Raw genomic sequence first — 27,867 nt, 5'->3', positions numbered from 1 at the left:
ATGCGTGTTTTTGTATCATGGGAGGAGGGAAGAGACTCCGAGAGCACGGAGAGAAAGAAAGTGGAAGATGGTCAGGGACGGTTATTGACAGTTAGCCTAATTCTTTCTGAACGCTGAACCAAACGAATCTGTTTACGAATAATGAATTCAGGCAATGTTCACTCCGGCGTTAGTCGAAAATGCTAATGTCTGTTAGCTTAGCCACTGGTGGACTTTTATGAATTTAAATTTATAAAGTGTTTTAGAGGAGATTACAAAATATCGAGCTATATATCGTGTATCGCATTATAGCCTAAAACTATTGCGATATTTGTTGTAGGCCATTACACCCATCCTTTGTCACAAGTCAGGGTGAGAATATCTCTACCATTAAGAAAAATCTTCAATGCTTTAATCTTCTTTCTTTCAAGAAACAATTCTCTCAAGTTCTGATGTAACTAATGCTACAGCAACATCTAACCATTTCAGGAGACTCGTTGTTGTTGTTCTCCCTGTCTTCACACCTAAGACACGCCTGTATCAGTCAATAGTTCCTCCCTCGTAGGACGATGATGGGTCCAAACCTTTGTGGTTCAGAACCGAGAAAAAAGCTTGATAGAAATATGGAACTTTCAAAGTTAGGATAACTCTGTAATTTCTCAATCTTATCACGTTATCTTTCTACAAGTCTTAGCCCAAATGAAAGATTTCATGTTGGAAATAAAACAGATTCCGAGCCAAAACACTCATGTAGATAGAAATGTTTTTAGCTAAAATGCTAGTGCTAATGATAGTGGTAAGGATGTAGCCTTAACCTCTCTTTTGGTTTCGCAGCCACGACTTTACTCCTTCAGTTCACCCCCTTACTTAGACCATGTTATTTCCAGAAGCATCAAGCAACGGTTTTCAGCTAAAGAACCCCTTTAAAACACATTGTACGTAATCCTCTCGGCAGCAAACAGCAGACAGACACAGTTTGAGACACAGTTGACTGTTTAGAATGCCAAAAACATGAGTTAATGCAGGTTTAAACAAATTACTGTTTTATTATAAGTAATTACTGCACAGCAATAATGTTTAGGCAGTTCCCTGGGCTCCAGTAACTGCATCGTCAAGCGAGAGCGCACTATGTGGTCCCGCTGGGACATCTAAATACAGCAGCTTGTTTACAGAGAGGCTGCTTGTGTTGGGGATGTCATACAGCATCAAATGTAATCTTTCCTTTTCAGGAACAGATTGGACGTGAGAGTGACTGGTGGCATAGGGCAAAGAGGAATGTTGGGCAGAGAGTGAGAAAACCGGAGACTTTAGCAACTATGTTGGGCCAGAACGGATTACTTCCTGCCTACTCATTATCGTTAGCATAGCTTCCTGTTCGGCAGGCGAAAGGGGACTGGTCAAGTGGATACTGAGGATTAGCAGAGTGCACATTTCCATTCAGCACCGTGGTATTCAGGTTGTTGCATTACATCGTTGGAAACTTGCCCCTGCACCCTATGCCTCATGTTAAGACTGAACACGCAGCCATAAAGCAAACTATTCCTTAATGTACTCATAACAATCTTAGGAGATTTAGGTGAAGGGATCTATTGGCAATTGAATATAGAATAATCTTATTGCTGTTTAACTATTGTGTTTCATCTAAATTGTACGAATTGTTGTTTTCTTTAACCTAGAATGAACCCTTTTATTAAAATATTGAAATAATGCCATGTTTTTTCCAGACTGGACAAACTAAACACCTTATGAGTTTTTATGACAACTGAAGGTTACCATAGGCTCTCTTTCATGTTTGGAAGGGGAGGATGAGGTGAGGGGTGTTCAGCTGCAACATGCAATGATACAGTGACAATATGTCACTAAATTCTACACACTGAACCTTAAAATTATTTATTGAAATAAGTGGCACATAAACGCCAATGGCACTATCTCGTAATGTCTTTTCAACATAAAATGTGTTTAGTATCAAACCAAGAGAAGTGCACTGGAAGATGGCTTTTGATATAATGTTACCAGATTTTACCAACAAGTAGACTGGGGCTCTAGTGCCAGAAAAACGTCTTGAGGGGGATCTACTTTTCCAGACCTGAATCGTTTTTTGCAAGACCAAGAACTATCAATTATTTGGAAACCGAGTCTATGCTCTTAAGGTCGATCGTAGCTCTAAGATGTTTCCAGGAAACAAACAGTTGATTAAAGCCGTATGGTATTTATTAAACCTCCTCGTTCATCATTTTATGTGGTGCCCGTGTCCTCCTCTCACCTCCTCAGCCTCTGTCTTAGCCTGCCCCCACTCGCCACTCCCCTCATGTTTTTCATTTTTGTCTTTCTACGTCTGTCCCCCTCAAACTTCACTTTCTCTCAGCCTCTCTGGTCTCGTCACTCAAATGAACATATCTTAGCCCATCCTAGTCGGGCTGCTCATGTCAGTGCAGGCTTTAAAAATGTCCCACACAGCAGTTTTCCCTGCCTTCTTCTCCTCTCTTTCTTGTTCCTCCACCCCCTCGGCTGTCCTGTCCTCCCTCCTCCCGCTGCCTGTAACCAGAGCCCAGCGAATGGGAGGGAGGCCAAGATCCAGTTTGCTTCTGCCCTTTTAAGGCTAAAAAACCAGGAGGAACTTTTTTTCCAGCTGAGGGAGGGAGGGAGGGAGGATGACTGGAAGGAGTAGAAAGGAAGAGGAGGAAGTGTAGTAGCTCCAGTGTGGTTTGTTGCATGGAGTTAAAAGAGGGAGGGAGGGAGGGAGGGAGGGAAAGAAAAGAAAAAGAGAGCTCCAGGTCAAAGATTTTCAGAGTTTGGAAGTTTGAAGATACAAACTGAATTCGTGTCACAGTTTTTTCATATTTTACCCCTGTTTCATGTCCTATAGGGCCACTTTGTGTAGTAGGAACATTATAGTAAGGTGGACACTGTACATGCTGCTATATTAAACGTGTAAGAGAGTGTACGTGTGTTTGAGAGATAAGGGCACAGTGGAATGTGTAACATTTCCTCACTGTGTTCTGTCTGACTAGGTTTTCTCAGGCCACTTTTCCAGACATGAGTTGTGTGCATGTGTGCCTGTGCGCGTGTGTGTGTGTGTTATTGTCTAAGGAGTTTGCCAGGTGATTGCCAGTAGAAACACTGGGTTTGTGTAGATGTAATATAACCTGATAAACTGAAATTATGCTTTAGTTTTAATGCACAGTTTTAACATCCTCATTTTTAAAAACCTAAAGCGGCAAACCGAGAGTTTACAGTTCTGAACATGGACCTGAAGAAAACGTATGGTCGACGGACCAACAAGGAAGTCTAGGCGTTGCTTAAATATAAATACACCATAAGCGATTACCAGGTAGAGAGAGAGCTCTATCTAGACCTGCTGTGGGGTTTTGTCCTGAGCCTGACAAAATCGTGGGACTAAACTGCTCCAGATGTTGCAATACAACCTTAATACTGAACAGGACCATTCCCCCTCCCGTTGTCGCTCTTCGTTTATCCCACCCCCTCTCCCTTCTCGAGAGGGACTGGGTCAGGCCGTGGGTCAGGGGTTGTGATGATGTCATCGCAGTGTCACTGCCTGGGGTGGGGGTTGGGTTGGGGGTGGGAGGTAGGGTTGGTGGGGGCTGCACCAGCAAGCCGAAGAGATGAGTCATGGGAGTTTTGGGGGCAAAAGGAGCATCAACAGACACGCACACACTCTCTTTGCTGTCTCTCTCTCTCACAAGCACGCACAAACAAACACACACACACACTAGATGGGTGGAGGGGGGCAGTTGTGAGTCAGCAAAGGGGCAGTCTGCGGCAGTATGTGTCCGTATATGGGGCTCTCCGTTAGGCTAATGCGCTGTGGCCTGCCGGGAATGCTTGCAGATTCCTTGCATGTTTAGTGGCTTTTGTGTGCGAGAGGCATGAATCAGAGAACAACACGTAACCACACATTATCAGACAGTGTGTGCCAATGTGTCCTAGCAACACCCGGGATGAGGGTGAAAGGCCTGAAACCTGAATTGATGCTTCACACTGGCGAGCTGTGGTCAGTGGGCACTGACTGCTCATCAAACTCTAGTAACAATAGATTGTACAGGCGGAGGCGGGGTCCAGTTTCAAACTTGAAAATAAGTGATATATTCATATAGAGATAAAAATCAATATATAAATTAATCATTAGTTTGATACTGTGGCCTTTTCTGTACGCGTGGTATTGTTGTGGTCCTGTCCTGCTCTCACTTTACTATGTGACACACCCCTACTTTTCCTGATCTTGCATTCCTGCTGCAAGTACCAACCTGTGATACACATGTTCACACCAGTCCCTCCCCCTAATAGTACAAATGTAAATTTATAGCTGTCAGTCATTTTTATCTGTGTTTTCAGGCAACATTTCTCTCTGGTTCATCTCCCCTCCTCTCTTCTTCTTTCCATTTTTCCTTCACAATCAGATCTTCTGCTTCTTGCTTTCCCTTTCCATGTCATTCCTGGTCAGACTGAGTTGCCACTCTGTCGCTATTCTGATGACCCAGTTCTCTCTAAGTTCCCATGGTGATGGGTTATCCAAACAGACCTGAACCTGCTTTATTTTATCACTATGCAGAGTGTATTTTTCCACTGGGAGCAGCTGATATATCATGTAGAGCAGGGTGGGCAGCATGTGAGCACAACGCAAATTCAGAGGAACTGGCAGATGTACTTCTGAATGTAGGCAAAGAACTTCTCTAATTTATTACCATGTTGTGAGACAAAGGCTGCATGTGTTCCTGACTGGCTTGTTGTCTTGATCGTGCATATATTCCATCACCCCCTTTTATGGTTTAGACCTCCATACTTTCTGACCCCAACCTCAAACTCTTGCTGCAGCTCTTGGCCAGAGAGCTTTCTGGGCCTCCTACTGCTGCAGTTAAATATTCAGCCTTTCAGTAGCGCCAGCCCCCAACCGCAGCCCCAGCACTCTTATGCAAAAATAAAGAAGATAAAAAATGTATCCTATGGCAACATGTGTGTGCACGCTGTGGTGTTGTGTGTGGTGTTGGGTTGTGTGTCTTATCTTCCTCAAGCCCAGGCTAGCTTCTGGTTGCATCACTTTCTCCCCCGCAGTAGTGTGTGTGGGTCTATCTGTATGCTGACGAATGCCTCAGACAGAATTTAGACCAACCAGACGTATAACTAGATATGCCATTGTGTCATTCTGTTCCAATATGGACTGGTGTGTTAAAATCTGTATAAACCTATGTAAATGTAATAATTATCCAAACTTTTTCACCATAGCACAGTTAGTGAGAATATGAAAAACCTTTTTGTGGATGGGTGCGTCACAACGTGGCCATCGCTGATTCTTGGATTAAAAAAAAAATATATTTTTTAATCCAAGACCAGGATCAGTTTTACCTCTGCATTATTTGGATGGCAGATTTCTGTTTAGACAGCATGGTATCATAAATCTAACCTTCCTCTCTTTTCCTCTGGGCTCCAGACTCTAAAGCCATCGTGGATGGGAACCTAAAGCTCATCCTGGGTCTGATCTGGACCTTGATCCTGCACTACTCCATCTCCATGCCCATGTGGGATGAGGATGAGGAAACAGAATCCGGCAGGCAGAAGACACCTAAGCAGAGGCTGCTGGGATGGATCCAGAACAAACTGCCCGAGCTTCCCATCACCAACTTCAACAGAGACTGGCAGACTGGCCGGGCCCTGGGTGCCCTGGTTGACAGCTGTGCTCCAGGTAAGTGCATGCTTGTGTGTGTGTGTGTGTTTTTTAGAGAACATCCTTGTGGTTCTGTCTTTCAGAGGATGGTTGGGACATGTTTTGTGTGTCTCAGTGGAGAAGATGTTTAACTCAGCCAAGGATTGATTGCTAAAAACATTCTTTGTCCACAAACACCAGTGATTGACAGCTTCAGATCTGAGGTCAGGTCAGGGAAAACATAAGAGGGTAGTTCTCATGTGTGGGAGCAAAGGCTGAGGGGAGAGCTGATGAAGAGCTGACCAGGAGGGTGAGGACTGAACGTCCCCCCCCCCCTATCCAGTTGAAGTAGGAGAGGCAGAGACAGGCAAGGAGGGATGAAGGTGAGGGAAAGTGAGGCAAACGGGAGGTTTCTGTTTACATAGTCGGGATGCTTGGCATACCTGTGGATCACCATCAGCCTCGAGCAACAGATAAGGACCCAACTAAAGCAGTTACATTTCTCCAGCCAGAGACTTCCCTGCGGTGTGCAAAAGTAGCAGCACACACACTTAAGTCAGTCACAAAAAACTGCTGATACAGACACATTGCCAGGAAGTGTTTGTATGATAATCAATGCCTATCACAACATGCAGCGGAGAAATTGAAGGGCAGACATCTTAAGGAGCCTCAGGGACACAGACATGGCCTCACACCTACTTACTACTGCAGATTCTCCTTCAAATGCAGATTAGACCTGTTTTTGAATTCTCCCTTTATCTGCTGAAGGTCGTCAATGCTGCAGCCTTGGCGCTAACACAGAGCCCATAATTTGACAGAACCTAATTTTCTGTGTGTAGTGAAGTTCACGTTTACTAAATGTCCTGCATTTTCACCTAGCCGGAAAAAAAACAAGATTAGAAATATAACTGATTATCATCATACTGTGATTTTGATTTGCCTTAAACTGTAATTTGTTATGCTTTTCCTTTTTCTCAGCTTCAAACACAAATTTCCCATTATAATTTAAAATCTCTTTATATTGTCATGCTTTGATTGTACTTAAATGGTAGGTTTTTGTCCTGCTGCTCCCTGTAGTGAACCCAACCTGGCTCTTTTCTTTCCTGCAGGTCTGTGTCCGGACTGGGACCAGTGGGATCAGACCAAGCCAGTGGACAACGCCCGTGAGGCCATGCAGCAGGCCGACGACTGGCTGGGCATCCCACAGGTAAAACAGATTCCTTTACAGATGGGCAAGATATAAGAATTAATAATATTCTTTGTACATATATAAAGTTAAAGTCATGGGTAGCACACTTGGGAATGCTGCTTAAATCTTACTTACACTTCTATAACCAACGGCTTATGGCTAATGTTAACTAATGTTAGCAAACTTGAGATATTCAGTAGGCTGTATTGTTGTGTAGCTGTGTGGTCTCAGGAAACCCTGCAGGGAAATTGTACAAAACTTGGTATGAATGTTCTTTATTTAATGGTTAAAGAGTCATAACACTTAGTATATACATGCATACCCTATATACCTACTTTCAAAGACTTCTGAATAGGATGGGGATCCTAAAAAAACCCAGATCTGGACTATTTTTAAGATGCAGATTAATCCACATTTGGTATTGAATATTAATATATTAAACATTATTTTTTACATTTTATATTATATATTAATATTAGGGCTGTGAAATGATTAAAATTTTTCATCAAATTAATCACAGGTTTCTATGGATTAATCATGATTAATCACATTACCGATTTTTTCGGAATATTTTTGTGAAAACAAGATTTATGACATTTAACTTTTCTTTTGTGCTGCAACTCAGCAGTTCTTCAGCAGTTATCATTGCTTTTCCAAAAGGAACATTAATATAATCTTCATCCTAAACAGAATTCGGGTTCCTTAGCCATTGTGTGGTTGAATAAAACTTTTTTTTTTAAATTAAACAGAAATTATTTGAGCTTCTTAGCCATAGGATGGTTGACATTTTTTATATTTTTTGTCACACAACCATTAACCACACCATGATACAATCTAATGCCTCTAAAGGCCCTCTTAGCTACTCGGTCTTTAGCCAGTTGGTTTGGCAAACTAACTTGTTCAAATTCTCTGACAGTAAAGCTGACCGCTTCTTTTGCACAATGTGTCCGGCGAGTGAGTCTGGTTTGGCGCATTCCACTTGAACGCCCCTCGCCGACCAACACATGCTTCGCGTTGCGGTGGTTAGGCGGGTATTGCTACGGTGAAACGATAACGTCTTCTCGCAGAGTGTGCATATCACCTTGGTTTTACTGAATGTTCGATCTTTGTTTTTTTGGAACACGATCTTCCCGTCCAGAAGGTCCTCAGGTTCATCAGAATTATCCATGTTGTTTGTTTGTTTGAATGGCAGCTGCCGTCTGACTGCATTAGAGCGGCGACTAGTGCAGAGGCGGTGGAATTGGAAGGTCCTTCTGCGCATGCGTTAAATGCGTTAAAAAAAAAACCGAATTAATCCTGTAATTTAATCATAACGCGTTAACGCGTTATTTTTCACAGCTCTAATTAATATATTAAATCCTGTTCATTTTCAATAAATTTGTTGACTATTAAAAATGCACAATATCACTTGCCAAACCTAGGGCACTGTCACAAACATGCAAAGTGATGATCGCAGGTCAAAGTTTTCCAACTCCACACAGAGCCACGCTGCGATTTGCCTTGCCACTGGAAGCGACTGTTTTATTCACCTGCTCACTCGCACTGATTAGAAGTGATCCAAAAGCAAGGGTAACTTGAATATCATGTAGAGAGAATCAAATATTTAAATATCTGTAACTAAAACACTTTCCATTCCCTGTAGTATTTGCTCGGAATAAAAGGTTAACCATTTGATAATGGAGTATTTAATCAGACTTTACCAAATGTCGTGTTTAGTGCTGGTTTGTGTTGCTCCTGTGAATTTTTGACAGTGTTGTGTTGGCATGATTGGCACATTGCTGGCAGCTGGCACAGCATAGCGTGCTGACAGTTAGGTCTGTGGTCTCCACTGTTTCCGCCTGCAGCTCTGCTTCTGCTATGAAACTGGCTTTGTCCCTGTGCCTGCTGTTTGTGTGGTCTGTGAAAATCAGACAATGAGCTTGTCTGCATGAGCTGCTGCCGGCTGCTTCGTGCGAATGAGTTTGCCACAGGTACTTTCTGAACGGAGGAAGAGGTTGCCTTGTGGTTCGATCACCAAATCACAACTCAACTCAGTAGATTTTGTGGGTAGATGTCTCCATGGCAACTATTCAAGCACCTCATCTGTGGCCTCCCTTCTTTTTCATTTGCAAATATGCAAATAAGGTAAAAAGTACCCTTTGGGTTGGAAATAATTTCTCTTTTGCCATATCTTGTAGGTGATAACCCCGGAAGAGATCGTTGACCCCAATGTGGACGAGCATTCAGTCATGACCTACCTGTCCCAGTTCCCCAAGGGTAAACTGAAACCTGGTGCACCTCTCCGACCAAAACTCAACCCCAAAAAGGCCCGTGCCTATGGCCCAGGTACACACACAAACAGACACACACACATATGATAGAACAACCCACACGGTTGGATGCTGGAAATTAGAGGCAATTTCAGCTAATCCATTTACTGTGGCTTCTTCTGGACTCTCAGACTTTAAGTTGAGATAAATGTTTAAAGTCATGAATGAAGTAGGCACCCACAGCTTCTTCTGTGTCAGTCAAGGATCACACACAATATATTCACAGGACATATTTAATATCCCAACTCTCCGTCCCCCCTCTGATGTCTGCAGGTGTCGAGCCTGTTGGTAACGTTGTGATGAAGAAAGCTGTGTTCACTGTGGAGACCATCAGTGCAGGAATGGGCGAGGTGCTGGTTTACGTGGAGGACCCTGCTGGACACAGAGAGGAGGTGAGACACTGGTAGCTTCATGGTGTTAGGTTCTCATGAGAAACAGTCCTCTTACTTTTTTGTTGCTTATGGCATCATTGTTTGTCCTGCAGGCTAAAGTGACAGGCAACAGTGATAAGAACCGCACCTATTCCATCTACTACATCCCTAAAGTTACAGGCATGCACAAGGTAAGATTATATTTAATGCTTAAGACTGACCTTACTTGATTGTCATATGACTCTAAAGACCCATTTATTCATCCATGTTGGATCGTCACCATAGGTCCAGTGTAGCTATGTACTTAACGCTAAGGGTAATGGGAACCCTAGATATATAACTAAACATCACAACAGCATTCTGCAGCAACTGTGATTGATCTGTATGTTATACTGTCATCAACGAGTGGTCAATTCCAAGTTCAGTTCTGAACACACCCAAATGCGTCCTGAGATCTGATTACTCAGACCCCTTATGGAAATGGTGTGGGATGCATGTGGTCACATTCTTTTCACTGTGTGAACATAAATGCATCCTCAGCCAAAAAAGAAGGAGCAACTACTCAGCTGATGTCGCTGACCTGCTACAGTTTCATAATAAACTAAGCATATTTTAAAGCTTCTCAGTGTCGCCACCAACACAATATCAACACTGATCACCACATAAGGATAAAACTTAAATTCATAAATTCTTTCATCGTAGCTACACATATTAATTTTTTTCATTCATTCATCCCTCCTGACTCCACTCCCTCTCTTTCTCTATACCACTTGCACAGAACACAAATATTGTTCTCATAAAGATCTATAAACTCAAAACCTGTCATAATATCATTGGGTCTTCGCAATCACAAAAGAATGTGATCATTTGGATGTAGAGCGAGGAACTGACATCAGATCACAATGGTCACTAGGGCTATGACTGTCACCACATTACCGCAATGTAATTCGGTTTGAAGTGCTCACACTGTGGGATAGAAACTCCATCGCCAACAATTGTTTTTATTGTGTAGGCCTACATGCAGAGAGACACTGACGCGCATTAATGATCACATACTGTATATAAACGGGGCTTTAGGGGCTGTGCTGTTTGTACTGTAATAGATTGAAGTCGGACCCTTCAATATACATTTTAAGTGGGAGCTGAATTTTCACTCTCTCCTTTTTTCTTTGTAGGTGACTGTGCTGTTTGCAGGGCAGCACATCTCTAAGAGCCCCTTTGAGGTGGAGATTGGCATGGCTCAGGGAGACTCCAGCAAGGCTACGGCCCAGGGACCAGGCATTGAGCCCTCAGGAAACATCGCCAACAAAGCCACCTACTTTGATGTCTACACCGCAGGTAAATAATAGGGACCATGTGAGGCAGGTATGGTTTCTCCAGTACCATCAGGTTAGAAATGGAATCATCTTTGTGGGTGTGTTTTTAGCATTTTTTGACATACAATCTAATTTACCTTTGACTCTTCTTGCGTCTAATCATTGGCACACCATCTCTCTCAGGTGCTGGTATTGGCGAGGTGGAGGTGGTGATCATGGACCCTGCTGGCAAGAAGAACACAGCGACATGCACCATCGAGGACAAGGGCAACAGTAGTCACCGCTGCACCTACAAACCTACTCAGGAGGGACCGCACACCATCTATGTCACATTCGCTGGTGGTCAGATCAGCAAGAGTCCCTTCACAGTCAATGTCGGAGAGGGTAAGGGTTACAGATGTAATTCTTTACAGTATTAGGCTATATCCACCCTTTGAAAATGCATTAACTCAGCTGCTGACCCCATTTTAGTTTTAAATCTCTGGGTTGGTATTTTAGTCTGGAAGGGCTGAAACTGAGTCTTTCGGAAATGATTACGGAGACAGTCGACACCAAGAGCTGACCCAATGCATAGGCAAACTAAGCAGCTGCTTGGGGCCCCTGTGGCCAGGAGAGGGCCCCCAAAAGCATTGAAATGCCCCACACGAAAGATAATTTTTTTGAATGATATATTAAGTCAATGGCGGCAACCTTACAAAAAACGCAACATTATGTTAATGGCCTGGCAAGTTAATACGACTGGTTTAATCAGTTCTTGCCACCGCTGACAGAGCTGGTGCTCACTGTAACGATAAGCAGCTACGCACTGCAACATTAGTGTAAGACAGTCAATGAGAGGCAGACTGTGACAATAATTGAGACCGAGGTGCGTTTACTGGTGTGTTAAAATGGACGTTGATTAAAACTGATACGGAGCCTAAATGCTTGTGTGGACAGAGATACAGTCATTACTCAATTTTTTCCTTGTAAATGTTACATAAGATTGTGAATATTTGCTCACTCTGCTGCTTCTTCAGTTAAGTCTAATGCTTTGCCCTCTCTTCATGCCTCTCTACTGGATGTTGTGTCCTCTCTCCTCCCCTCCCTCCTTCCCTCCTTCCCTTCTTGTCTTCAATAGAGGCCTGCTGGTATCTGTCCTCTTTATGGAACAGCCTCTTCCTTCTGCTGTCATTTCCTGTTTCCTGGGATCTCTCTTGGGTACCCACTGTGTGTAGTGTGTGTAGTGTGTGTAGTGCGTGTGCGTGTGCGTGCGCGCGTGCGCATGCGTGGATATTTCACCAACTCATCCTTTGCTCTGTTTTTGGGAAATTGCAGGTCTTTACTTGCGACTCGTTTCCCTGTGTAGACTTGCTTTTTTTATGTGTGTGTCATCTGCCTGTAAAGCTCTAAACTAAAAATGACTCAATCATCCCCATGCTATGTTTCCTTATTAGGAGATTTCAGCATGAGGAAATAATCTACTAGGACATTCACCAACATATGCTCACATTTAGATGGAAGAACATCAAGCTGTTTCTGTTTGTATTTGCAGAGGAAACGAGTGCCTCCGTTCTTCCAGCTCAGTTGTGGTATTAAGTTTACACAGTGACACAATCCTCAAAGAATTGTGTTTGTATTGCATGACCAGCATTGTTTAAAATATGGCTTTCGGCACAACATGGTTCATATTTTCTTGAACTGAGCTTTTCTGAGGGATAGAACAAAAATGAAAGTTGCATTGGGTTTGTCAAGCCCAGACAAAAGTACAGAATGCTTAAAAAAGAAGAAAGAAGAAACACTGGGATATGGATGATATCAAAGTAGTTTATCATTTTCTAATGAGGCTTTAAAGTTACAACTAATGCCTATATTCATGGTTAATGCAGAATGAATCTATTATAAATATACCATTAGTAAGCACATGTTAACATTTGAAGTTAATCCTTATCATTATAATTTGTTATGAATTTACTTTGGTTTTACAGGTTTTGCCAAGTAAACAGACCTACACAAAAGCTTGTTGATGTGTAAATAGGATTTAATACAATAAAATAAAATATAAAATATCATTGTTTCCTTTTTGCCAAGTAGTCCACTCCCTGGAAAATATCTTGTGCCCCTTTGGATAGCCAGTGTTCCTGCGGGACTTCCTTTGCTTCCTGCAGGGTGTCTAGCTGTGACTCAGCAGCTACCATTTTATAAACTTTTGATGAGATAAGAAGGATACTCCACTTCCTGTATGGAGATAAAGGCTCACTTCCTCCACTGTGGTCTACGATTTGACTCTGCAGACTAAGATGGATGGATAAGAGGCACAGAAGGGTGTGCAGGGTAGGCAGAAGGTGGGAAGGACAGTTGAAAAGCACCAAAAGCTTTCCAGTAACCCTTCACTGTGATGGATGTGCCATTTGGACTCGGATGGAAAAAGTTTTGGTTCCATATCATTCATCCTGCACCTCATTCCTCCGCTCCCCACTGAAACCACCACTCAACTGTCTTGTGGTCATTATGTTGGAGTAATGCTGTTTCTCCCTCTCTCTCTCATCAGCATGTAACCCCAGCCTCTGCAAAGCTAAGGGCCGTGGTCTGCAGCCGAAGGGTCTGAGGGTGAAGGAGACTGCAGACTTTAAGGTTTACACCAAAGGAGCCGGCACCGGGGAGCTCAAAGTCACCATCAAGGGCCCGAGTGAGTTAAACAGCACACATCAGTGTCCATTTTTTTTTTCTATCTTCTCCATCTGAGGTAACTTACTATAAGGCAAAACCTCAAAGACAGTAGGTAGATTTTAAATCAAAATGAGATAATTACTTTAGAATTAATAATTTCCCATTAATGCTAAAAATGTGCTCCCATGATCAAAATGTAGGAGCACAGAAAGACCTATAGTGGCAAAATGAAAACTACTAAAATGTTGTACTAAATGTTATTGATCCCACACCCAGAACAGACAATAAAAATAATAAGAAAATAAAAGGCAATAAAATCATACAATTAATTAAATAAAAATACAGAATATGTACTTAATATACATCTTTCACTACGGAAATATAGTTTTGTGTAGAAATGTACTTGAATAAGGTGCAATGGCACAGGATGATGGGATAGATGTATCCATATAAATGCATCTATAGACTGTTTATGTGTATATAAGCAGGTATGTACATATAAATATATATATTTGATATAAATAAATATATATTTTATTTGAAAAGACAAAGTTCTCTATGCTTCACACTGTGTTTATTAGTGATGTCCTGATCAAGTTTATTTGGCACTGATCCTTTAATATTGCTGCTGGTATCAAATATATGTATTTACTTTTGATTTAAAAAGCGGAGTGTATCCGACCCAGTGAATTGACACAACTGTTGACTTCTTAATTTCATAAACATTCACCAAATTCACTAACTGATTTCAAAGGGTGGTTATCGTTACACATATGACATTCTTTAGTTCAGACGAGGATAAACTCTTAAAAAACACTAAAGGTCAAGATAATAAGTGATGAAATGTTGTGTTTTGAGCTCTTTACATTTCTTCAATGAATCGCTTCATCTAGGTTAAAGCCACGTACAAATAGTTATTAACCCCTGTGATACCAATGTGCATCACTGTGTTTACAGAGGGTCTGGAGGAGCCATGTAAAAGGAAAGATCTCGGAGATGGTGTGTATGAATTTGATTATTACCCGACCACACCTGGAACATACATCATCACAATCACCTGGGGAGGACAGCACATCCCCCGCAGGTACACACTCACTCATGTCTAACAAATACCAGAGGTGGAGTGTATCTGTCATTGTAGCTCATTGCTCTCTGCTCTGTTTAGTCCCATTGAGGTCAAAATTGGTACAGAGGCCACCCAGCAGAAGGTGAGGGCCTGGGGTCCAGGACTGGAGTGCGGTGTTGTTGGCAAATCTGCCGACTTTGTCGTGGAAGCTGTTGGAGACAACGTTGGAACACTGGGTAAGTAGCTCCGCAGGAGAGATGACACGCTAACACACAAGTATTTGTACAAATCTAGCGTTTAACCTGCTGAAAGGCTCTTCTAAGCCATTTTTGTTTCTTTTCCCTGGGCAGGTTTCTCTGTGGAAGGTCCGTCTCAGGCCAAAATTGAATGTGACGACAAGGGAGATGGATCCTGTGACGTGCGCTACTGGCCCACAGAGTCTGGAGAGTACGCTGTGCATGTGCTCTGCAACAACGAAGACATCCAGCACTCTCCCTTCATGGCTGAGATCGTCAACCCACCAGGCAAAGACTTCTACCCTGACAAGGTTGGCACATGCCCATAGACATATGCAGTATGTATATTATGCAGCTGCTGAACAGACAATTTTTTTACTGATATTAGTTTTTAAATTTCTTCTATTTAGATGTTTTTTATTACAGCTCTCAAAATCCAGAAGATTATTTCTAAAGCACCATGAATGTGTTTATTCCAGGTTAAGGCCTTTGGTCCAGGCCTTCAGAGCACTGGCTTGGCTGTAGGAAAGCCCACAGAGTTCACAGTCGATGCCAAGCAGGGAGGAAAAGCTCCTCTGAAGATTGTGGCTCAGGTAGTTTCTGTGTGTATCAGAAAATGATAAGAAATGTACTGCATGTGTAGTATAATCTGTTTCCTCTTGGACATATCTGTCTTTATATTTTACACACCTTGATGCTGTAGATCTGTTCCATGTAAGTGTTTTATCAGTGTTAACTTTGGTTTTCCACACATGCACAGGATGGTGAAGGTGCTCCTATGGATGTCCAGGTTAAAGACAATGGCAATGGAACATACAACTGCACCTACACCCCACGTAAGCCCGTAAAACACACGGTCATGGTCTCCTGGGGTGGAGTCAACATACCTGACAGCCCATTCAGGGTGAGTGCACGCAGACACTTATCTCTGTAGTTGTGAGGACACTCATTGACATATTGCATTCCCTAGTCCCTAACCTAAACCTAATTCTAACCCGAAAAAGCAAGTCTGAATCCTCAAACAACCATGGACCAGCCAAAATTTCCTCACACACACACACACACACACACACACACACACACACACACACACACACACACACACACTCACACTCACAGTGGTTCTTCCTTGCATTGACACTTAGATCATCAATAAGATCCGAAAAGTTTCTTTATCTGTCCTAAATTATTTGTTTTTCGTCAACACAGATGAACATCGGAGCAGGCTGTCATCCAAACAAGGTGAAGGTGTCAGGACCTGGTGTGGCCAAGACCGGCCTCAAGGCCTTTGAGCCCACGTACTTCACTGTGGACTGCGCAGAGGCTGGTCAAGGTAAAGCCACTAAAAACAGTAGCATCCTTAATAACTGGTGTTACAGCTCAACTATTCAGTTTTGGTTTTCCAGGCTGAAATGATCAGCTGCAGTGTTCTGAGAACTCCTTTGTACACTACAGAAGAGAGTCTCTCACAGCAAATGAGAGATTAAAGCAGAGCTGACAGAAGAGTGAATATGGAGCTTTATTCACCATTTGTTCTGTTCTGTGCTGTAACTGGTTCCTCTGCCTCCAAGTGGCCAAAAAGTGAAATACTGCAGCAGAAACCTTTTTTCTCTTTGTAGGGGTTTTGTGAAAAAAAAAAATCTCCGCTTTACTCGTAGAGAAGTTTAGACGAAAGTGATAAAATGGCTGCAGTGTATGGCTTAGCTCACCTGCTGTAATGATGAATGTGTTGTAATGACTTTCGTCTCCTCAGGTGACATTAGCATAGGAATCAAGTGCGCCCCCGGAGTGGTTGGACCCGCAGAGGCTGACATCGACTTTGACATCATTCGGAATGACAACGACACATTCACAGTCAAATACACTCCCCCTGGAGCAGGCAGCTACACCATCATGGTTCTGTTTGCCGACCAGGTGAGTTTCAATCAGGCATTCTGGTTGGATGTGCATATGAAAGGTCTGAATAATTTATTTTGTAATAAAATAATAAAATGATCTGTAAAAATGTGTTTGAATGCAGCATTTTTGTTATGTTGTTGTCCAGGCTATACCAATGACACCCATCAGGGTCAAAGTGGATCCTTCTCATGATGCCAGCAAAGTCAAGGCAGAGGGACCAGGACTCAGCCGCAGTGGTAAGAACACCTGTTCACCAGGTTGTTGAGTTTGACATATACTTATTTGAATCACTTATTTATTTTATCCATTCTCTGTTAAGCTTTGGTGGTGATTATGGCTCATATCACTTCCTAGTTTTTCTGTTTATTGTAATCAAACCTGCAGGAAATCAAAAGAGCTTACTTCCTGTGAGACAGAGAATTTTCCAGAACTATTTTACTGCCATTTTATTCTTAAAACAATGAGTTGCTGGAGTGTGAGAAGTGGAAATTAATATAGAAATGCTGCGATACGTACCTTATTTGTCGTTCAGATCACAGACTATGTATAAAGATGGACGGTGCGTCTCCACTTTCTGCCTCCGTACAAAAGTTAAAATATCACAGATAAAGGCGATGTCATCTTGTGCTGGTGGCATCATCTGGTACTTGCACAGAAGTTTTCACTTGAACCTGCAGGGAAGAACCACAAACAAATTGAAACATAGCTCATAAGGAGCATGAACACTGGAACAAACCGTGTGATTCGAACCATCTATGGCATAAAAAAATCTTTGAGGAAATTTGATTTTACAGAAACTTCAATTTATTTGGTTTGGTCCACGATCTATACTGAAGGCAATCACAAGGGGGCAGTCAAGATGCATATGGCTTCACTTTTGGGAGCTGTCATGTCTTCAATCTTTATTTAGAGTTGCTGGGTCAGACTCTCACTAACTGAATGAATGGCCTCTCTCTCTCAGGGATTGAATTAAACAAGCCCACTCACTTCACTGTGAGCACTAAAGGCGCAGGAAAGGCGAACCTGGACTGCAACTTCAGCGGCCCGACCAAAGGAGAAGCTGTCAAGGACTTTGAAATCATCAACAACCATGACAACACACACACTGTGAAATACACACCTGTGCAGCAGGTAAGATACCAACCATCGTGATGAGCATCGAGTCTCTCTCCAGCTTCACTCTGAGTCTCTCTACACATATTCAAGGAAAAGTTTGTTATTGTGGGAAAAAACTTGTATTATCATATTCCACTCATGTCAGAGTGCAAAGTAAAATGGCCGTTCTCTAAGACTACATCCAAATTACTACGTTGTCATTTGAAAACTCACCAACACTGCTATGGATACACCTATGTCCACAATACTCTGGAGTTTTAGAGCTGCTAAAACAGAAGTTTGGAAACAATGGCGCAGACACTCACGTAAATAGTTTAGGCTGGTATAACATGACCCCCCTACTCAAAAAAAAAAATCTGTAATTTTACAACTGATAACATGTGTAGGAGAAGAGATGTTGTTAGAACAATCTGCGACAATTCTCCAACTAACAACCAAATGCTTCCTGTTTACGCATGTGCATGTCCAGTGTAAGTGAATGGGCACGTAATAGGTGTTCAGGCGTGTTAGTATGGCGCAGGATTAAAACTGATAAGAGCCAAAAAGCTTTTGTGGACAGAGATCGTTTAGTGTGAAATTGCGTCTACATGAAAATGTGGTAGTATGGATGTAGCCCTCTGCTAGTTTATCACTCGGTAGTTAATGAGGATACACTATCGATGTACAAATCCAGTTCTTCTCCAGCAAGAAAGTGAACGGGCACATTTTCCAATATGGGAATATTGGTTATATATTATTTTATACAGTAAGTCAAGCTGTGTCATTCTGTAAACCATTACTTACTTCATAATCTGTGTGTTTACATGTGTGTATCTCTGCTCCCCTTTCTGCCCCAGGGTCCTCTGGGAGTTGCGGTGACCTACGGGGGAGATCACATCCCCAAGAGCCCCTTTAACGTTGGTGTGGCACCCACACTGGACCTCAGCAAGATCAGCATCACAGGGCTCGGAGACAGTACGTTCTCTCCTGTCATCGTTCTTGCTCCTCCACCCCATACAATTTCAGTTTTCACATGTAGTAGGATTTCGTGTTTAACACTAACACCTCGAGCTGAATTGTGTTTCTGTTGCAAAGTTTTTTATTTTGTCTAGGATACAGAGTTAGAATTATGTCAACCTATAGATTTTTTCCTGTTTGTATTGAAGTCCATTTCTCTTGGTAGAAAGTAGTATCACAGGCTAAGTCAAAAATGATTTTGGTAAAATATACCTCAGTAGTCCGACTCACTAATTTAATAATTTGATCATCAAAAACAATATTTTTCCAGCTCGATCAGGAGTGTTGGTGTGTTTTCAAATTTTCTGCATTCTGTGTGTCCCCATAGAGATGACTGTTGGCAAAGACAAGGAAGTCACTGTCAAATCGAAGGGTGCTGGGGGTCAGGGAAAGGTCGCCGCCAAGGTGACCGGACCGTTAGGAAAACCAGTGGCCAGCAAGGTATGACACATAATTTAGATGAAAACAAGGCCAAATCCCATTTCACCCCTTGGCCCTACCCCTTGTTTTTCGAGGGTTATCTTGTCCCTTGAAACAGAGTCAAAATACATTATCAGTAGTTGTCGCGAAAAACCGACATGTCATCAGTAGTAGTCGATGTAAACAGACTAGACAGTTGAGACATGATGGGAAAAACCAGGATCATCATGCATACAAAAGATTGGTAGCACGCTAATGCTAGTTACTAGTATGCTAATGCTAGCAAGCTTGCAGTCTCTTTTTTTTTATGTTGTTGTGAAAAAAGTAACTGTAATACTTGATATTACATTAAACTATGATATAACAATCATTATTGTAATTTTTTGATCCTTATTAATGGAGAAAAAACTATATTTGTGGGTCTCTCTCCCGTTTGAAGTGAGGGTCAGAAAAATCTCAGTTTGGAGGGGTACAGAGCCCTTACCCTTGTTTGGAGGGGTACAGAGCCCTTACCCTTGGCCCTACAAAAAACCCTTGGCCCTACCCCTCTGTCCAAAACGGGATTGGGACAGCCTACTCCTACACATGATCACGCAAAACGAAGGGGAAGGGCCAAGGGTTGAAATGGGATTTTGCCCAAGTCTCCAGAATTTTGGTGTTGGAGATAAGACTCTATATTTTATTATGTATAAGGTTGTTAATTATAGAAATCCTGCTCATACTTCTTGTTCCAGGTTGAGCCCGGGTTGAGCCCAGAGACCAGTCAGGTTAAGTTCATCCCCCGGGAGGCGGGGCCATATCAGGTTGAACTGACTTATGATGGTGTTCCGATTCCTGGATCTCCCTTCACCCCCACAGCCTACCCGTCCACAGACCCCTCCAAGGTCAGTGCCTGTTACTGACACACTGACAGGCTCTGTTATTAATCCATAGTGTGTAGGAAAATGATGTAGAACAGGAAAGCTTAAGTAATTTTGTAGCTGACGCAGTCACCTTTCTTCTCAGGTACTCTGCTCTGGCCCAGGTTTAGAGCGCGCCAAGGTCGGAGAGACAGGGGAGTTCATTGTGGATTGTACTAACGCTGGCCCCGCTGAGCTGACCATCGAGATCATCTCAGACAGCGGCACAGAGGCCGAGGTTCACATCCAGGACAACGGAGATGGGACCTACACCATCACCTACATCCCTCTCTACCCAGGCTCGTACACTCTCACCATCCGCTATGGTGGCCAGGATGTGCCCAACTTCCCCGCTCGCCTCACCGTGGAGCCTGCGGTCGACGCCAGTGGGGTCCGTGTGTTTGGACCAGGAGTGGAGGGCAAAGGTAAGAACCTGCTGAAGAAGATTGAAATACTCTACATGTGGTTTGATATGCATCTTAGATAGTGACTATATTTTCTGTAGTAAAGATAATGTATTTCCATTCGGTAAATTGGTCATCCTTATTATTTCTAATTATTTTCTTGTTTTCTAGACAAAATGTTTGACTTTATATTGAGGACCCCAATGTGCTTATTTCTCCTTTGTTTATCCATTTGTACTGCAAAATAGCAGACGAATAGACGCCATGTTACCTTTTATAAAGTAATTCCAGGGGGGAAACGCATGTTTGAAAACTGGTTGTAAAAGCGCTCTCTTAATATTATATAAGCCTCTATCAGCCAAATTGATGGTTCTTGTCCTGTGATTTTAGGTGTTTTCCGTGAGGCGACCACAGACTTCACTGTGGATGCTCGTGCTCTCACACAGGCTGGAGGCGACCACATCAAAACGCTCATCAGCAATCCGTCTGGCAGCAGCACGGACGCCCTGATCACCGACCTCGGAGACGGTATATACAACGTGGAGTACACTCCCTATGAGGAGGGTGAGTATGGATATAATAATTGGTGCAAACTTTGTGGGTTCGTCGTTGGATTTTCTGCAACATGAGCGTGTCACTGTCTTGATATTTTATGCGTGTGATTGTTTCAGGCCCACACAGTGTGGAGGTTTGCTATGACGGCTCTCCAGCGCCCAAGAGTCCGTTCCGTGTTGCCGTCACTGAAGGCTGCGACCCAGCTCGTGTGCGCGTCCACGGTCCGGGCCTGAAAGGCGGCATCACCAATAAGCCCAACAAGTTCACAGTCGAGACCCGGTAAGTGAAGTGAAACCAAACAGTGACTCGGAAGAGTTCAAGATGGAAAATGTCACTGATGTTTTACCTGCTCACATTTGTTATGTCAACTTCCCTCTGCAGGGGAGCAGGTACTGGTGGTCTTGGTCTAGCGATGGAGGGTCCATCTGAGGCAAAAATGTCCTGCACTGATAACAAGGATGGCAGCTGCAGTGTTGAGTACATCCCATACGAGGCTGGCACATACAACCTCAACGTCACCTACGGAGGACAGCCAATCAAAGGTACTGTCACGGCTGGATAAAATATTCAGTATCCAAATCACCCACTCACTCCCTCCCCCTGCTCACTGTATATGGACTTCTATCTAGAGGACTATACAGTTATCTAATCAGTAAGAGAGAAAAACGCTTTAGCACACTACTCATTTTCATTGCGACACAGGATTATGACATACAACAAGAACAAAGTTCGCCTGTGGAAACATTTTAAATGTTTATTTTACATTTTAGTATAGTCTGTCTTTATCGTCATGATAATTTGGATATTTTTTATAAGAATCACAAGGAGTAGAATCACCAGAGAGAGACGGCTGTCCTCTATATAGTTGACTATATAGTGATTAGTTGGTCATTTCATTCTATATAGAATGTTAGTCAAAGTTCAAATAACACTTTCTAACTTTGCTGATGTGTTGTCTGCACAGGTAGCCCATTCTCTGTGCCAGTCAGTGACACAGTGGACAGTACCAAGGTTAAATGCCAGGGTCCAGGCCTGGGCAACAACGTCAGGGCCAACATTCCTCAGGCATTCACAGTGGACGCTTCCAAAGCTGGAGTGGCCCCACTGCAGGTCCGTGTGCAAGGACCAAAAGGTAAGAGTGTGTTTAATGTATTTCTTTCAATGGGTTGTCACATACGTGTTGTCACACACGAAAAAGGAGTCCTAGGAATTAAGCACTAACCTTCTGTCTGTTTCTGTGTGCACGGTAGGTGTGGTGGAGCCTGTGGAAGTGGTGGATAATGGTGACCAGACCCACACAGTCAACTATGTTCCCACCAGAGAGGGACCCTATTCCATTAATGTATTATATAATGATGAGGAGATCCCACGCAGGTAACACACACACACACACACCCAGCACACGTACACACACACACACCGCTTCATGTACGTTCAAGACTTTCAAACATAAAGGTTTTCAATCCTCTTCAGTTTTCATGTTTGTGTTCAACGAGTCTCTCCTCTTGTCCCCTAAACCCCCACACTCCACCATCAGCCCATACAAGGTGAAGGGGCTGCCCACCCACGATGCCAGTAAGGTGCGTGCCAGCGGGCCAGGCCTCAACACCACCGGGGTGCCTGCCTCTCTGCCCGTCGAGTTCACCATTGATGCCAAGGACGCAGGCGAGGGACTGCTGGCAGTGCAGATCACCGTGAGCTCTCGCACATCATGCACATTACAAAAATGAAAATGTTATATTTTGGTAGCTGTGCTCAAATAGTGGTAATGCTACCCCACCGCAGGACCCAGAGGGGAAGCCCAAGAAGGCCAACATACGAGACAACCAGGACGGGACCTACCTGGTGTCCTATGTACCGGACATGACGGGCAGATACACCATCCTCATTAAGTACGGAGGGGACGAAATCCCATACTCACCCTACCGTATCAGGGCCCTGCCCACTGGAGACGCCAGCAAGTGCACTGTCACAGGTACGTAAAGGACAGTTGGAGCTCTGCAGGTGGTTTTCATGGAATTTACAATGTACTATGCATTAAAAGCACCTCTGCTAATTGTAGATGCAACATAAAGTGTTTTTAAGTTTTGAAAGATTGAACTTCCCCTTCTCGTTTGCATCAGACATGTTTCTTTAATTCTACCACTCTACAGAAAAAAACACATTTACAGTTTTAGTCGGACTGCATCTTGTTTGCTGTTTTACCTCACGTGTGAATTTTTCATTTGACCTGGACCGCCTTGTTACACACAGTCACGTCTTCTAATGCACATGGAAGGCAGGAGGTATCTGCACAATCAAATTCTCCTAACTCATAACATTTTCAACAGATATTTCAGCTGTTTGGTTTGTTACATAATTGTATATTTCCCTTTGATACGCTTCGAGGGAATTTCCTCAGACTATGCACAATTATATGGACTCAAACTGATTTGGTGATTTAAGGTCAAGGTCACTGACCTCACAAAACAGGTTTCAGCTACAACTCAAGAATTAATTATGACATATCCTTAGCCAAATGTCAAGGGCCAATATTACTGTGACATCATAATGTTTCTGCGGTGGCCATTACTCAACACCAGCTCTTAGGAACAGCAGATTGTGCTACTTGACTGGTTCAGCGAGTCGAACATCCACAAGGTGCTAAAGTTAGACTTTATTTCTTATCATACCTGCTGCTCATATCTCATTATGTTTCATGCATTGGTTTTTTGTCTTCCTCACGCTATGCTCCTCAGTCATAGGCCCAAGCCCCTGCTATAGAAACACACACACAAACACATACACACACCACTTCCCCTCCCTGCTTCACTCTCACAGTTTTATTTTTTTCATCCAAGTGTTTGGAGCACAGTTATTGCCTCCCACCACCCCCACCCCCACCTGACTGTCTTTTATTTGTCACTTTTGTTTCCTCGCTCCCCTGCTTCTCACCGTTCCTATTATCAGTCTCAATCGGCGGTCACGGTTTAGGTAAGACTACTGAACGACTTTGTCATGTGGAGGAACTGTTCTACCTTCTCCTTCCTCTCTGTCAGCATGGAGGATAGTGGCACCAGTTTAGGAGATCCCATCTCTGTGTCTCGCTTCCTCTTCTTCTCCTCTGTTTTTCTCATCCATAACCCTTTTCTTCCTCCCATCTGATGAACCATTCCTGATTCATAACTGTTTCTTTGTTTCCCTCTTACATTTTTATATAACAGACTAATGGACTAACACAGGAAGTAGGATGGCATGGTGGAATGGCACTTTGGCAATCTAGCTTTAAGTTCTACATGGAGACTGTATGATGGTAACATGAGTCAATGGTAACAGGTAGATGGAAATAACAAGACTAGATCTCATCCAACTTTAACCTGGTCTCATGGTTGTGGAATGTGCATGCTGAATGTTGTGTGCATGCAAGGAAGTCTGTTTGAAACAAATCTCATATCACCATTTACCTTTTCTTCTCCATTCTTAAGGTGCTGGTGTCGGCCCAACTATCCAGATTGGGGAACAGACTGTCATCACAGTGGACGCAAAGGCCGCTGGGAAAGGCAAGGTGACCTGCAGCGTGTGCACGCCCGAGGGGGCAGAGCTTGATGTGGACGTTGTTGAAAACGAAGACGGCACATTCGACATCTTCTACACGGCGCCGCAGCCTGGCGAGTATGTCATCTGCGTTCGCTTTGGAGGGGAGCACATCCCGAACAGTCCCTTCCAAGTTACGGTGAGCCATCTTAACTTCTAGTTATGCAGAAGAGGTGGGCTGAGTAGTTGTGCTATTTTACTGCTTGCTGTTTGGAACAAGAGAAACGTACAAGTTCACCCAAAAATGAAGATTCACTCATAATCTTCTCACCTCTATGCCCATGGAGGTGTGGGTGAATGTTTGCTTCCACAAAACACTTTAGGAGTTTCAGGGGTAAACAGCGTTGCAGCCAAATACAATACAATTGAAGTAAATGGGGACCGATTCTTCAAACGTAGAAAACTGAAAAAACATTAAATGCCTCCATACTGCTCCTGTGGTGTCATCCAAGTGTTCGCAAGACCAGACATTAAAAAAAAATGTTATGTCTTCTGATATCCTCCTCTGTAACTGCGTTCACATGTGTATCACAGCGGAATTTTAACATAAAAACATGAAGAGAAGAACAGTTTTTAACTTTGTAGGATAAAATCCAAGAAGTCTCAAATCTTTGAGGGCTTAGACTTTTGTTATAAATGATCGAAAGCTTTTCAAATATGTTAATATGGAGGAAAAGTTTTTTCTTGGTGTCTAAACCTCACCAATTACACTATTCAAGACGGCAGTAACAGCTGAGATGCTACAATTTGCATACACTATGACAACAAGCAGAGCAACCCACGTTGATATATTCATGTGTGGTGTAAAAGTGTGAGTGAGAGATGTTGCATTGGCCAAAGATCCCCTGGCAAAGTTCTCTCTACAGAAGCTTCGTGACGGCACCAGACATTTTCACAAATCCCTCTGACTACTGTTTTATATCCCCTCCGATCCTTTCCATCCGTTTTACCCTCTCCTTCCCCTACACCACCCCCTACCTACCACCTCCCATCCCCTGTCAGGCACTGGAAGGCGCTCCATCAGACCAGCTCATGCAGCAGAGCCAAATGCCCCAGTACTACGCTCAACAGCCCTGGGTACCTACAACCTCTGTCTCCAGCCTCTCTCCTTCCTTTCATTCATTTTCCTCAATTTCCCCCTTTCTCTCATCTATATCATCCTGCACAGCACTTCATCCCAACCCTACCCAGCCCTTAATCAGCCTACATCAGTGTGTGCTGCCTCTCATTGCAGGTGTTTCATCTCTTAGGGTTCTTTCCCTCTTCCTTCATTCCCTCCATTTCAGGAACAGTATTCCTCAAACACATGGACAATGCAACAGAGCTGCACAAAATCAAAAAGTCACATGCCTCCCCAAAGCATGTGCACTGTTTTTCTTCAGCAGCACCGGAAATGTTTCCCCTGCAATTTTGGAATTAGATATTTTCCATTCATGGTCGTGCAGCCCATCTGTTCAGCAGTGCTCCATGTCAACTTGCTTAGGAGACAAAAGCAGCCATTTTGAGAATCACTATGATGTACAATGTGGGCACGTCAGTTGCTCCACATTCTTACAAAATGGCTAACTGTGCATCTTCATTCACCCCCTGACTTGCCGGTGTTTTTGTCTTCATCTCATTCTCTCTCGCAGCTTGTGTCGGTGTCATCATCCTGATCATGATCACAATTGTCATCTCCATTGTCAATCATTTCATCTCATGATTGTGTCATCCCATGTTGTTTGTTGGTGTTTTGGAAGCTTTTACCCGTCTGTCCTGCTCTACATCTATGACACATACACAACTTTAACCGCACCCATCACCTTATCCTCTTCATAGACAGTTTATCTGACCTCTGACCTCTGTTCCCCAGGCAACAGACAGACCAATGGGAATGAATGGTCTGGACGTGGCAGGGCTGAGACCGTTTGACTTGGTCATCCCATTCACCATCCAGAAGGGAGAGATCACAGGTAGCATGAATGAGTCTGTAATAGAAAGAGCAGACATATACTGGAACCCAGTCTTGCCAGATGATTCCCATGTGGCTTGTATCTCTTAGTATGTTTCTGTCTTCTGCTGAAGGTGAGGTCCGAATGCCGTCGGGCAATGTGGCCAAGCCTGACATCACAGACAACAAGGACGGCACTGTTACTGTCAAGTATGCACCCACTGAGGCTGGTCTGCACGAGATGGACATCAAATACGATGGCATCCATATCCCTGGTACAACTTACCTTTCTGCAAAAATCTACATACTTCTCTGAGGTGCATGGGAAGTTGTTTGAGAGAAAGTAGCATCACAAACCAACTCTCTCCCTCTTGCTCTTCTTCTCCTTGCTGTATGTTACAGGAAGCCCCTTACAGTTCTACGTGGACTACATGAACAGTGGTAATGTCAGTGCCTATGGGCCTGGCCTCATCCACGGGACCGTCAACAAGCCAGCTGTCTTCACTGTTAACACTAAAGACGCTGGAGAGGGTATGTAGCTATCGTGTCGTGTCGACATTTGTAGATTGCATGGAGATGTACTATCTCTAACTCCTTTTTTGTATTCATTTTACAAACCATTTAATCCAATTAAACCATTAAGACCACCGCAGACCCCAGAGAAAGAAATACAGAGATAAACGCAATGACAGTGACAATGACGGCCACGGCATTCATATCATGTCTTTGTAGGTGGTCTGTCTTTGGCCATCGAGGGTCCATCCAAGGCCGATATCAGCTGTTTGGATAACCAGGACGGGACATGCACCGTGTCCTACCTGCCCGTCCTGCCAGGAGACTACAGCATCCTGGTCAAATACAATGACAAGCACATCCCTGGCAGCCCCTTCTCTGCTCGGATTACTGGTAACATCTTGTATTCTCACATCATCTGTTCTTTTGACTTGTAAAACACACACGAAACTGGAATGGCACTAAGAGCGAACACCTCCACCCAGGCCCAACCGTTCCCTTATGAAATTACAATCAAATTCACAAGATCCAGATTTTTATTTGGATCTGCACTAATTTGCACACATTGACAAAATCAATTCCGATAAATATGTCAAATTTTTTTCATCAAGATCCATGACAAAAAATCCTGGATCTGACTGACCCATACCACATCCTTTAAGCAAGATTTATGGAATTCCGTTCAATTGTTTTTGTGTAATCTTGATTACAATCAAACTCAGAAACAAACAAATGGTCTGGGGGGAAAACATAACCTCCTGGGTGGAGGTGCCTACTGCTGGTGAACAGCC

General features: G+C 43.3%; 1 protein-coding gene across 3 annotated transcripts in view; it reads left to right on the top strand.

Annotated features, from left to right (window-relative positions):
• flna (filamin A, alpha (actin binding protein 280)) overlaps positions 1-27,867 on the top strand; it is a 48,134-nt gene that overhangs the window by 12,848 nt on the left and 7,419 nt on the right. The window contains exons 3-37 of one of the 3 annotated variants that reach the window (XM_053425873.1): positions 5,426-5,677; positions 6,748-6,845; positions 9,005-9,152; positions 9,410-9,528; positions 9,621-9,698; positions 10,683-10,845; positions 11,007-11,207; positions 13,351-13,488; positions 14,427-14,553; positions 14,635-14,771; positions 14,886-15,082; positions 15,251-15,364; positions 15,532-15,675; positions 15,981-16,104; positions 16,525-16,685; positions 16,816-16,906; positions 17,632-17,801; positions 18,623-18,740; positions 19,111-19,223; positions 19,937-20,086; positions 20,208-20,526; positions 20,896-21,069; positions 21,177-21,339; positions 21,442-21,602; positions 22,025-22,192; positions 22,311-22,434; positions 22,598-22,754; positions 22,846-23,035; positions 24,010-24,033; positions 24,525-24,772; positions 25,636-25,710; positions 26,486-26,585; positions 26,698-26,838; positions 26,966-27,094; positions 27,296-27,469. In XM_053425873.1, the coding sequence (XP_053281848.1) occupies positions 5,426-5,677; positions 6,748-6,845; positions 9,005-9,152; positions 9,410-9,528; positions 9,621-9,698; positions 10,683-10,845; positions 11,007-11,207; positions 13,351-13,488; positions 14,427-14,553; positions 14,635-14,771; positions 14,886-15,082; positions 15,251-15,364; positions 15,532-15,675; positions 15,981-16,104; positions 16,525-16,685; positions 16,816-16,906; positions 17,632-17,801; positions 18,623-18,740; positions 19,111-19,223; positions 19,937-20,086; positions 20,208-20,526; positions 20,896-21,069; positions 21,177-21,339; positions 21,442-21,602; positions 22,025-22,192; positions 22,311-22,434; positions 22,598-22,754; positions 22,846-23,035; positions 24,010-24,033; positions 24,525-24,772; positions 25,636-25,710; positions 26,486-26,585; positions 26,698-26,838; positions 26,966-27,094; positions 27,296-27,469 (5,190 nt within the window). The remainder of the gene's footprint in view (positions 1-5,425; positions 5,678-6,747; positions 6,846-9,004; positions 9,153-9,409; positions 9,529-9,620; positions 9,699-10,682; positions 10,846-11,006; positions 11,208-13,350; positions 13,489-14,426; positions 14,554-14,634; positions 14,772-14,885; positions 15,083-15,250; positions 15,365-15,531; positions 15,676-15,980; positions 16,105-16,524; positions 16,686-16,815; positions 16,907-17,631; positions 17,802-18,622; positions 18,741-19,110; positions 19,224-19,936; positions 20,087-20,207; positions 20,527-20,895; positions 21,070-21,176; positions 21,340-21,441; positions 21,603-22,024; positions 22,193-22,310; positions 22,435-22,597; positions 22,755-22,845; positions 23,036-24,009; positions 24,034-24,524; positions 24,773-25,635; positions 25,711-26,485; positions 26,586-26,697; positions 26,839-26,965; positions 27,095-27,295; positions 27,470-27,867) is intronic. The other 2 variants (XM_053425874.1, XM_053425875.1) reach the window with 2 other exon arrangements.

This window comes from Pleuronectes platessa, chromosome 6 (assembly GCF_947347685.1).
Source record: "Pleuronectes platessa chromosome 6, fPlePla1.1, whole genome shotgun sequence".
Lineage (NCBI taxonomy): Eukaryota > Metazoa > Chordata > Actinopteri > Pleuronectiformes > Pleuronectidae > Pleuronectes > Pleuronectes platessa.
This window is presented reverse-complemented; position numbering and strand designations above follow the sequence as displayed.